The sequence below is a fragment of the Meriones unguiculatus genome, chromosome 1 (genome assembly GCF_030254825.1).
Source record: "Meriones unguiculatus strain TT.TT164.6M chromosome 1, Bangor_MerUng_6.1, whole genome shotgun sequence".
NCBI classification, from domain to species: domain Eukaryota; kingdom Metazoa; phylum Chordata; class Mammalia; order Rodentia; family Muridae; genus Meriones; species Meriones unguiculatus.
The window spans coordinates 25,336,427-25,348,367 of NC_083349.1; the positions used below are offsets into that span (position 1 = coordinate 25,336,427).

An 11,941-nucleotide genomic window follows, 5' to 3' on the forward strand; every position below is an offset into this window, starting at 1 on the left:
GTCCATCGGAAGACACAGTCGTGCTACCTGGAAGCTGTAGCCGGCCCAAGACAATTTTGGCTGAGCAGGAAGGCAGGTCTGGAGGTAATACTCTCTTTTTACTCTGTGCCCACCCTTCCCTTTCCTGCCTCCTGTGCAAACCCAGCCAGCATCAAAGCTCAGGTTTGCGATTGGCAGAAGGCGACCTTGAAGGCGCAGCCAGTGGAGAGGGTGGGCGTGGATCAGAGGTCTGCCCAGGGCCTCTGCAGCTCCAGGGCTCCTACACGTTAAGGCATCTGAGGAAGCAGGAAGGCCTTACAGGTGTTTTGTTCTTAGCCAGAGTTTCCATGACTGAGCAGGATCCAGGCCTCCAGACTGAGCTGGACAGAGATGGAAGGTAAGGTCTGCACCCTGGGACGGGACAGGCCCTAAAGCTGGAGGGAAAGTAGGTCAAGAAGGTGGGGTGCCACCATCTGGTTGGGAGTGAGATTGCAGGGAGTGAGGTGTGGGCTTGAAGTCAGAGCCAGCAGGCACATGCACCTGCTCCCCATGCAGACATGCAGGACACACACACACACACACACACACACACACACAGTAAACACCTAAGAAAGTAAAGCCTACCTCACAAGAGGTTCTACAAGACCGGTGATGTGACAGTGCCAGACGCCACCAGGCTGTTTGGAAACTTCTGTCTCTTCAGGGAACAGAAGGTTCGACTGGCTTTGTGGAGCAGGTGGAAGGGCTGTCCAGACCTCTAGCAACCTAAGACCTAAGTTCATCCCTCATCAAAGTGGAGAAATGGCTGCTGCCCTGGCACCCAGAAAAAGTCAACCAATTCTACTCTCATTTCCAAGTTTTGACATTTTTTATATATTTTAATCAATTACATTTTAAAATTGCATTTGCTGTGGTCATAGTATGATGTGTTTGTGAGTGCAGGCGTGAAGGTCAGAAAATTAAATGTGGAGTCAGTCCTCCGCAATCTTTAGGTGGGCTCCAGGAATCAAAGTGAGGTCCCCTTGTTTGGCAGGTGTGTTTATCCAATGAACTGTCCCACTTAACCATTAGTTACATTTTTTTTAAGTTCATTTCCCTAGTTCTTTTTGTTTGTCTTTCAAGAGAGTTTCTCTGCATAGCCCTGGCTGTCCTAGAACTAGTTCTGTAGACCAGGCTAGCCTCAAACTCAGAGATCAGCCTGCCTCTGCCTTCAGAGTGCTGGGATTAAAGGCGTGCGCTACCTCTGTCCATTTTTTTTCAATTCTTTACATGCAAAAAAATTATTTCTATTTTATGTGTGTGAACGTTTTGCTGGTATGTGTGCCATGTACGTTCAGGGCTCTTGGAGGTCAAAAGGCGGCACTGGCTCCCCTGGAACTGGATTTAGAAATGGTTGTTAGTGGCCAGGTGGGTCCTGGGAACAAACCTGGATCCTCTGAAACAGCAACAAATAATCTTAACTGTTGAGACAGCTCTCCAGCCCCAAGAAAGCTCTGTTTTTCATATATATGTAAATAATATATATTATTTATAAATATATTTATATATATTTATATGTTTATTTATATATATATGAAGAAAAAAAGAGCTTTAATACCTGTGTATCACGTGATGTGTGCCTGATGCCTGCTCAGGTCAAAAGAGAGCATCAGAGCCTCTGGATACAGAGTTAAGGACTGATGTGACCCAGCTTGTAGGGTCCTCTGCAAGGACCACTGAGCCCGAGAACCAAGTCTCAGAAGTTGTCCTCTGACCTCAACACATGTGCACTGTGGCGTGTGTGCCTTTAATAAAGAAATGTTTAATAATATTTAATAAATATTTAATAAAGAAATGTTTAGAAAAAGACATCGGCCGGTCACTGAGGGAGGGGTGCCGCTGCTGCCCTCAGAAGGGATTAAGATACTTTGGTTTGACTCCAGCTATTATTTTACAAGAGCCATTTGTTAGGGTGTCCACTCCAAGGAAGGAGGATCTGGACAGTCTGAAAAAAGAGTCTGATGAGTTCAGCTTGGGGAAATAAATGGATATATTAGATAACTTTTCTTTCTCTCTCTCTCTCTCTCTCGGTCTATTTGTTACTTTTTGGGGAGCAGTAGCATTCCAGACAGGATTTTGTATTTGTTGCTTTGTTTGTGTAGCCTTGGCTGTTCTGGACTTGTTTTGTAGACCAGGCTGGCCTGGAACTCACAGAGCTCTGCCTGCCTCTGCCTCCCGAGTGCCGGGCTTAAAGGTGTGCGCCACCACCACCCTCCTTGTTTTCCTAGTACTTGTTTCTTTAGGACAACTTGGAGTAACAAGGTGGCCAGTCACGGGTGCTTTGGGCCCGGGCCTCTTACCATCTTTAAGGGCTTCCTGACATTTTAGAGAGACTGAAAAGACTGTGGATTCTCCTAGCTCTTTTGAGGTCTAACCACCGAGGTATATATAGTATCTGTTAGTCCAGAAATGTCCTTCTCTCCCATTTTTATTTTAACAATACCAATACAAGAGCACTCAGGTTGGCGTCCGTCCACAACGCACTTGTACTTCCTCTGCCCAGTATTTCCCCTTGGTCTATGTCAGCAACACCCTTACCCAACAACAGGCGGACTGTGCTGTTGGCTAAGACAGCTTGCTTCATGGGAAAGCCTGTTAGCCACCCTCGCCACCGATGCGAACGCAGAGCCCTTTCCGTGCCCCCCATGTCTCCCACTGACAGCTACTTTGGACGCCGTAAGCTTCTCATACAAGGTGCAGAGTCGGCCGGGAGGTGGCAGGGCACTCCTTTAGTCTCAGCGCGAGGGAAGCAGAAGCAGGCAGGTCTCTGAGTTCGAGGAGTTCCAGGACAGCCAGGGCCACACAGAGAAACTGTCTCAGGGAGAGAAAAAAAAGAAAAGAAAGTGCCATGTTTGCATTCATCACCCACTTCAGTGTGTTCCTTGACAGCCAGTGCCTGGGAGAAGATATTCAGCTTCATTCTGGCCAACCGCCTTGGAGATACCGCAAAGCTCTGTGAAGTAACTTTCAAGAGCACAACCCCAAACTCCCAACTGCTCGACCACCAAGCACCGATTTCTTATTGGTTGAAGTACGCAGCAGAATCAGTGCAAACCTGGGTTCAGAGCGCCCCCTAGTGTTAAAGCTGTAGAGACGACTACAGGCTCCGACCGCAAAAGGCAAACAGCCTTCTGGAAAAGCCAAGATTTCTGTTTCCAGGACTAGGATGTGACTGATTGCTGAATCTGGCAGACAGGACAGCTAAATGATCTTCTGCATCGATATGGAGTTATTCTAAGGCTGGCTGTAGTGGCTCGTTTTGTAGTTCCCATACTCTGGATGTGGAGGCTGAGGCTGGAGAAAAGTTTGAGGTCAGGGGTCAGAGGACTAGTCCTACCAACGTTAGTGAAACCTTGTCTCAAAAAGCAAACGAAGGGGCTAGAGAGATAGCTCAGCCATTAAGTGTATGGTCTTTCAAAGGACCCAGCACCCACAAAGACTCAAAGCCGCCTGTAACACCAGCTGCAGGGGGTCTGATGGCCTCTGTCTCGCTCACGCAGCACCTACACTCATGAGCACATGCTTATACACACAAAATTAGAAATGACAAATAAACCTTTAAAAAAGCAAAAGAAGGCCTGTCAAAGTGGCACACACCTTTAATCCAAGCACTTGGGATACAGAAAGAAGTGAATCTTTATGCATTTGAGGCCAGCCAGGCTACACAGTGAGACTCTCTCTCTCTCTCTCCATATATATATATATATACATATAAATGTATGTATATATGTTTGCATGTGTATACGTGTTTACTAAAGTTATAGTGCAAGTTGTTGTTTTAAAAAATGCAAAGGCCTCTGTGCTCTTGCTTCTTGGTTCACTATGTCAGCTCTCCTATCTTACTGTTTCACCCGATGCCATAAAGGTGACATAGCCAAAGGGACCCACGCCAGACTTGCCACTGTGAGCTAAGTAAGCTTATTCTCTCTCTAAAAGAAAGTATTCAGGCTTAAGTCTGTGACAGAGGTGAGAAAATGGGCTAGTGCCTCTGCTGGAAGTAGGTTGTAAGCACTGTGGCCTTTGAGTACCTATGTGTGACGTTATGATAGACCAGTGACCCCCCTGAATTCATATAGTCAAGGCCTTCTATGATAAATAAGTTTATATTCTAATTTTTAAGTGTTTTTTTTTTCGGTGCAGTTCATGTGTATGAGTGTTTTGCCTGCACGTATGTCTGTGTTCCTCGTGCATCATGGAAGGTAAAAGAGGACATTGGGTCCTGTGAGACTAGAGACTGGCAGAGCAGACAGTGCTCTTGACTGCTGAGGCATCTCTCCAGCCCCAATTTTTGTGGTTTGTTTTTTGATACAGGGTCTCACTATGGAGCCTTGGCTGGAACTTGCTATGTAGAGCGCTGGGATTCAAGGCGTGCGCCATTGTGACCAGCCCCCTCACTAAAGGGAACAATAGATAGCTTATTCTAGAGCAACTGCGAGTGACCATAGCCCAAGAATGTAGATTCAGGTTAATCCAAATTCCATGTTCTAATATGAGAGCAGTTTCATAGCTTTATAGAACAAAGAAAGTTATAAATCAAAGAAACTTTAAGATATGTGGGTAGACACAGCCAGTCATGGCACCGGCCTTTAATCACAGCACTAGGGAGAGGGAGGCAGAGGCAGGCAGATCTCTCTGAGTTTCAGGCCAGCCTGCTCTACAAAGAGAATCAAGGACAGCCAGGGCTACGTAGAGAAATCCTGTCTCAAAAAAAAGTTTATGTTCATATATATGTCATATGCGTGTGATGCTTTGCCCGTGTGCAAAAACCTGCTCAGGTGAAGAAAACAGAAACATATCAAGTATCCTGTTCTCCACCTTATTTCCTTCAGATATGCTCTCTTGCTGAGCCTGAAGCTAGGCTGGTAGGATGGAAGCCCCAAGGAGCCTCCTGTCTTTAAGCCCCTCCCCTGCCCCACAGTGCTAGGATTCCAGATGTGTAAGAGAATTCTGGGGATTTGAGCTCAGGCCATCATGCTGCTACAGCAAAGCGGTCTCACCTGCTGGGCCGTCTCCTCAGCCCCATGTACTGAAGTCTTAGTCTCAGACACAGACTTTATTTTGGAAACAGGGTCATTGCAGAGAGTGAAGTGAGGTTTGTGACCATGAGGGGAGGTTGTGCCAGGGGTCCTGGTGTCTTACGTCCACGATCCCAGCACAGTGGAGGCGAAAGCAGGAGCACAGTGAGCTTGTGGCCAGTTTGAACTGAAAAGGCAAGATCCTGTCTAAGGTAAAACTGACCTCGAACTCATCCTTTTTCTTTCTTTCTTTCTTTCTTTCTTTTTTCTTTCCTTAATTTTATTTTACACGTTTGTGCACAAGGTGCTTTCCCGAAGGCTGCAAAAGTCAGCAGAGAACATTGGATCTCCTGAAACTGGGTTAAAGACCCAGTTGTGAGCTGACACTGGGAACCTAGGGTCTTCTGCACCTTGAGTTTCTTGCCTCTAATTCCCAAGGGCTGGTATTAGCATCATAGACCAGGCTGGCCTTGAACTCACCGAAATCCTCCTGCCTCAGCCTCCTCCTGTCCAGCCCTGCAGTCTTTTTAGGTATGACTGTTTTGTCTGCATCTTCTGTACACCTGTACACCAGAAGAGGGCACCAGATCTCTTTTTGTGAGCCACCATGTGGTTGCTGGGAATTAAACTCGGGACCTCGGGAATTAACCTCTGAGCCATCTCTCCAGCCCATGTCCGCATCTTTTTTTACGCGCATGCTTGGTGGAGGTCAGAGGAGGGCATGGATGCCCTGGAACTGGAGTTACAGACCTTGAATGCGGGTCCTTTGCAAGAGCAACAAGTGCTCTAAACACCTGAGCCAGGTCTCCAGCACCAGTTTCCTTCACGGTTTGCAAACCAGCCGTCACACACAGTGAAGCAGCGCCACCGTGCCTGAGGGCGTTCAGTCCCAGGACTACAATCTCCCAGGCGGCACTGCGGAACCTCTTCTGGTGTGACCGCATGTGACCAATCGCTGAGGAGCTTAGTAGACCGGCGCCTGAGCAAAGCAGTAGGACTACCTCTCCCATAAACCACTGCGGGCTTGACTGTCTTATCATTTCCAGACTTTGCGAGGGCGGGCCGAACAGGGAGTCCACTTTCCCGGCAGGCGGTGCGGCCAGAGGAGGAGGCGCGGGACTTCATTTCCCAGCAGGCGTCAGGCGGCGGGCGCCGCGGTGCCTTGTGTGGGATGTAAGCGCGGAGGTGGGCTCGGGGGACAGAGGCCGGGACTCTCCTTGGGACTTGCGGGAGGCTGGTTCGGGTTCACCTTCTGGACAGGCTCCAGAGGGCCGGGTAGAGGTCATAGGGATTGGGAGGGACGGCCTTTAAGGATTCCCTAGAGAGGACTTTGGGACACAGCCTCATTGGGGCTTGGGGGTCCCGGGCTTGTGGGGAACAAGAAGGCCTTGGTTGAAGGGTCTCAGCGACCGAGCCGCCGCCCGTGAGCGCAGGACGAAGCGGCTGGCGAAGCAGAATTGTGGCGGAAGGCAGAACCTCAGTCGAGCCTGGGAGGGGGCTCTCTCGCCGAGCCCGACCCTCCCTCCCTCGGCTCGCCCGCAGGCCACCGCCCGCCGCCATGGGGCTGAAGGCCGCCCAGAAGACACTGTTCCCTCTGCGCTCTATTGACGACGTGGTGCGCCTGTTCGCTGCGGAGCTGGGCCGGGAGGAGCCTGACCTGGTGCTCCTCTCCTTGGTCCTGGGCTTCGTGGAGCATTTCCTGGCTGTCAACCGTGTCATCCCCACCAACGTGCCCGAGCTCACCTTCCAGCCCAGCCCCGCACCTGACCCTCCTGGCGGCCTCACCTACTTCCCGGTGGCCGACCTATCCATCATTGCTGCCCTCTATGCCCGATTCACCGCTCAGATCCGTGGCGCTGTGGACCTCTCCCTCTACCCTCGAGAGGGGGGCGTTTCCAGCCGCGAACTGGTAAAAAAGGTCTCGGACGTCATATGGAACAGCCTCAGCCGCTCCTACTTCAAGGACCGAGCCCACATCCAGTCCCTCTTCAGCTTCATCACAGGTTGGCGTCACACAGGTGGTCAGGGGAGCAAATGAATGTTGGCTTGCCTCTTCTCACGTCCGAACAGTATGGTTTACAGCCTTTTGGAGACCTGTAAACCTTGCATAGTGGGGCAGGTAGTAGAACTTGGCAGCTGGGGAAACAGAACCCCGAAGAGGGGAAGTGATGTTCTAATGTCAGAATGACAGGGCTAGGACCAGAATCTGGTCGTTCGGTGCCAGAGCCCTCTGTTCCTTCTGCACCCCTAGCCCTGCCATTGAATAGCCACGGAAATGTGGCAGCCCAACATATGGGGAAAGAGGGTGGGAGCAGATTGGGGAGGCAGGACAAAGGGGTGGACACATTGGAAACAAGGAAAATGAGATGGTGCCTATGAAAATATTTTGAAAGGAAACGCAGACTTGAGCACAATAAGCTCAAGGCTAAGGACTTGCAAAGTGCTTCAGCTCCCGGTGTATGGCATTGAGTTAAGAATCTGAGGCCAGCAGGAAAAAAAGAGAGAAATCAGGCAAGGGAGGGGTGGGGTGAGGGGATGCCTGGGGTCATGAGTTTGCTCTCCCTTCTACGGTCTAAGACACCGGGCGGGTTAAGTCGTTTTGGTAACAGAAGCGCATGATGTAGGGAAAGGGAGGGACAGTTTCTGGCCGGGTGGAGCTGAGCTCCAGAAAAGGTCTCCTGCTGGGGTTGGGCTGAGGAGGGAGAGGCTGTGAGCAGCAAAGGGTGAGTGCGGTGGGTAGGAGGGTGTGAAGCATGGACACAGGCTTGAGAGGCGTTGGAGGTGTTCTTCCAGTAATGCTGCCCTCTTCTCACAGGCACTAAGCTGGACAGCTCGGGCGTGGCCTTTGCGGTGGTAGGAGCCTGCCAGGCCCTGGGTCTCCGAGATGTCCATCTGGCCTTGTCTGAGGACCATGCTTGGGTGGTGTTTGGGCCCAATGGGGAGCAGACTGCTGAGGTCACCTGGCACGGCAAAGGCAACGAGGATCGCAGGGGTCAGACGGTCAATGCTGGTGTGGCGGAACGGGTATAGTATTTCCCCTCGATCTTGCCCTTTTCCTACTCAGTGAGCCCGAGTCATCGGAGGGATTGTACTTCCCTGTCATGCTCCCCTCAGCCCGTCATCCCTTTTTTGTATGTATGGAGGGGGAAGGCAGATGTGAACCGATTCACGTCGCCATGCCCTAGAGCAGGCACAAGGTGGGGCATCCTGAGGTGTCTGCTTTTGTGCCTTTCCAAGAGCTGGCTGTACCTAAAAGGATCGTACATGCGTTGTGACCGCAAGATGGAGGTGGCGTTCATGGTGTGTGCCATCAACCCTTCCATTGATCTTCACACTGACTCCTTGGAGCTGCTGCAGCTGCAGCAGGTGAGGAGGCCCAGGGCCCTCCCGTTCCCTCCTTTCTCAAGGCTCAAGGGCAAGTGGAGTTGAGCCATGAAGAGCTTTGCTTCACGAAAGGATTGAGTCTCGAATTCTAGCCCTTCTCTGGTGGAAGGGCCCTGCTGCTTCTGGATACCACTCTGGCTGGTAGGCAGCCCCCTTCTCACTCACACCTCTTTCCCTTCGGCTCTAGAAGCTGCTCTGGCTGCTGTATGACCTAGGACATCTGGAAAGGTCAGTAGAAGGATATGGTCAGGCCTTGGGGGAATCAGGGAGCTGGGTGATACCCTGGGCTTATGATCTGTTCCCAGGTACCCCATGGCACTAGGGAACTTGGCAGATCTGGAGGAGCTGGAGCCCACCCCTGGTCGGCCAGACCCACTCACCCTCTATCACAAGGTGAGACCATTTCCGAAAGCAGCACCTCCTTTCTGGGGACTACGAGGAAGAACTCTGTGTGCCCTACTTTGTGTAAGGCATAGGTAGAATGAGGGTGGTTTTGTGTTTAAGAAGTGCCCTGGGTTCCCCAGCCTAGGATTGTCAGGACCTGAATTTATCCCTCAAGCCCAGCATTTTTTCAGCTGGCCTTCACCTTCCTGGCGTGTAGCCTGTGGAGAGGTGTTAGCTTGCTCCGTGTGGTAGGATGGTCGGACTTGGAAGTCTTTGTACAGGAGCATGTGGGAGGACACCTGCCCCAGACTTGAGTGCTCCCTCCCTAGGCTCGTTTTGTGGGGTCATCACTTCTGTTGTCTGCCTTTTTCTTGTAAGCAGGCTTGTAGATTCAGGTCTGAGGTGGAGGTGGGAGGGAGTGGGGAGCACCGGATAGAGGGGCCAACGGGAAATGGAGCCAGGAGTAGAGACAGGGAGGACTCTGGCCTCCTCTTTTTGTAGCATATCACTGATGAGGGCGCTGGGGGCTGCCTCCTGAGGTTCCTCTGCTCCGCCCTCCAGGGAATCGCCTCAGCCAAGGCCTACTACCAGGATGAGCACATCTACCCCTACATGTACCTGGCTGGCTACCACTGTCGTAACCGCAACGTGCGCGAAGCCCTGCAGGCCTGGGCCGACACTGCCACTGTTATCCAAGAGTGAGGATTCCCCTGCCAGGACCTCCAGTCTGTCCTTCCTCTCACTTTCCAACCCGTCATCCACCCCTTTCCCAAGCCTTGTCCCAAGCTTTTTCCTCTCTGATTGGCCCCTACACAGCCAGGGCTGCCATCGCCAGGGAAGTGAGGACCTCTGGTTAGCGTCTCATCTCAGGTCTTTTCTTCCCTTCTCCTCTCTCTGCCCAGTTTATTTCTGTTATACATGGTGCCACGGTCTCTGCCCAATTTCTAGAGCCCAGGGCCCCACATCCCACTTCTTAATCTTGTCTTGGACAAACATGGTCACCATCATCTGGGTGAACAAGAACCCCAGTCTCTTACCCAGTCAGTGGGATGTCCCATTGTGAGGAAACTGTCAACCTCAATTCTCCATGTTCTCACAGCTACAACTACTGCCGGGAGGATGAGGAGATCTACAAGGAATTCTTTGAAGTGGCCAATGATGTCATCCCCAATCTGCTGAAGGAGGCAGCCAGCCTACTAGAAGCAGGCGAGGAGCGGCCAGGGGAGCAAGCCCAGGTGAAGGGCTGGACTCCATCGGTCCCTCCTTCCTGGCCACGTTGGACTGCGTGGACGGGACTGGGGATTCTCTTTGCTGGAGATGATATCCTGGGCTTGGGTTTGAAGGGGCTTCAGGGTGTAGCCTTCATGGCCAGGTCATGGCCATCAAGTGGGTTAGGCTGGGTTAGGCCGTAAGTGGGAGAAGGCACTTTCCTCCCCTACATACACCAAGGGTTGGCTTTATAAAAGGTCCTGGCCTGCCCTTGCCCTCAGTGGAACCAGGGCTTTGCCCAGGTGGAGCCTGGCTTGCACGCTGTGTCTGACCTCTGATGTATCTTCCCTCTTGTCCAGGGCACCCAGGGCCAAGGTTCTGCCCTCCAGGACCCAGAGTGCTTTGCCCACCTGCTGCGATTCTATGATGGCATCTGCAAATGGGAGGAGGGCAGCCCCACGCCAGTGCTGCACGTGGGCTGGGCAACTTTCCTTGTGCAGTCCCTAGGCCGCTTTGAGGGACAGGTGAGAGGGCACCATCCAGTGGGCTGGAAACCACAGGGTGACAGTAGCCACAGAGAGTGAGGTGATGGCATGTGCCTGTCTGAAAGAAGACTCCCAGAAGGGGGCCCTGGGCTGAGCCCAGAGTTCCCACTGGCTAGCTACAACCTTTTCCTTGGCTTGCGCTCTTGCCCAGGTGCGGCAGAAGGTGCACATAGTTAGCCGGGAAGCAGAGGCAGCAGAGACTGAAGAGCCGTGGGGGGATGAAGCTCGAGAAGGCAGGCGGCGGGGCCCCCGCCGAGAGTCCAAACCTGAGGAGCCTCCGCCACCCAAGAAGCCTGCATTGGACAAGGGCCCCGCGGGGCAAAGTGCAGGGTCAGGACCACCCCGGAAAGCGCCAGGGACTGTCCCAGGTACTGCCCGTGGCTCCGAAGTCGGCAGTGCTGCTCAAGCTCCAGCACCTGCGGCGTCACCGCCACCGGGGGGCCCAGTGCTCACTTTCCAGAGCGAGAAGATGAAGGGCATGAAGGAGCTACTGGTGGCCACCAAGATCAACTCCAGTGCCATCAAGCTGCAGCTCACGGCACAGTCGCAAGTGCAGATGAAGAAACAGAAAGTGTCCACACCCAGCGACTACACACTCTCTTTCCTTAAGCGGCAGCGCAAGGGCCTCTGAACTGTTAGGGATTCTGTGACTTACTCCCCGCAGGCTTCTCCCTAGTCCCCTAATTCAAGACCAGACTCCGCCCATAGTCCGAGGGGCCCCAGAGCTGTCCTGCAGTGACTGGGGCCTTCAGTTAACGCTCCTTCTCAGGCCCCAGAGCGGTAGCCCGGTTCTTAGAGCCCAGGTCTCCTCTTCCACCAGCCGACCAACAAACGTCATTGTGGGTCCATGGAACCAATCCTGAAAGGTCCAACCCCTGAAATTCAATGGACCGTGACAGGAACCCTAGTCAAGCCTGAACAGGTCGGCATGAGGGTGGGGGCTGATGTTGACCTTAGCCCAGGAGCGCAGATGCTATCCAGGACTCCAGTCCCTAGGGATGGATTTCTGCACTTTAGAGTGCCATCCTTTGGGAATCAGAGTCTCCTACCCCAAAGAACTTACATATTGCTGCCTGAATTTGGAAATCTTCGCTTCCTCGCCTCCCTAGCCCCAGAGTCCAGGACCTGAAGCTCCGACTCTTGTCTGTGAATAATACTGAGCCTCGCCTGCTTCCTGACCAAACTGGCCCCAGAACAGAGCAGGAGCTCTTCCAGCCCTCTGGGAACCTCCCCGAGGTCCCAGGAGGAAATCTGCACGGGGTGGGGGAGGGCCAGTCTCTTCCTGTTTTGTACATAGATTTATTTTTCAGTTCCAAGGAAGATAAATACATTTTGTTACAAAAAAAAAAAGAAAAAGACAAGTCCGTGTTTCATCTGGGAAATCGG

The 11,941-nt window shown here is 52.3% G+C and overlaps 1 protein-coding gene across 2 annotated transcripts; it reads left to right on the forward strand.

The window, feature by feature from the left end:
* The first annotated feature begins 6,081 nt into the window (after positions 1 to 6,081).
* Positions 6,082 to 11,907, forward strand: Men1 (menin 1). 2 transcript variants are annotated; one of them, XM_021638455.2, is made up of 10 exons: positions 6,082 to 6,218; positions 6,576 to 7,036; positions 7,849 to 8,057; positions 8,271 to 8,399; positions 8,605 to 8,645; positions 8,723 to 8,810; positions 9,363 to 9,499; positions 9,901 to 10,036; positions 10,370 to 10,534; positions 10,707 to 11,895. In XM_021638455.2, the coding sequence occupies exons 2-10, from the start codon at positions 6,592 to 6,594 to the stop codon at positions 11,184 to 11,186; spliced, it is 1,830 nt and encodes a 609-aa protein (XP_021494130.1). In that variant the 5' UTR covers positions 6,082 to 6,218; positions 6,576 to 6,591; the 3' UTR covers positions 11,187 to 11,895. The 2 variants fall into 2 exon arrangements, with proteins under 2 accessions (XP_021494130.1, XP_021494128.1); XM_021638453.2 differs by having other exon boundaries at positions 6,086 to 6,206; positions 10,707 to 11,907.
* The last annotated feature ends 34 nt before the right edge of the window (positions 11,908 to 11,941 follow it).

What these genes read in the sequence shown, in the direction of transcription:
- Men1 (XM_021638453.2), top strand. An exon ending in ATGCTGGTGTGGCGGAACGG is followed by an intron (nt 8,058 to 8,270) that starts GTATAGTATTTC and finishes TGCCTTTCCAAG; the next exon opens with AGCTGGCTGTACCTAAAAGG. An exon ending in GACCTAGGACATCTGGAAAG is followed by an intron (nt 8,646 to 8,722) that starts GTCAGTAGAAGG and finishes ATCTGTTCCCAG; the next exon opens with GTACCCCATGGCACTAGGGA.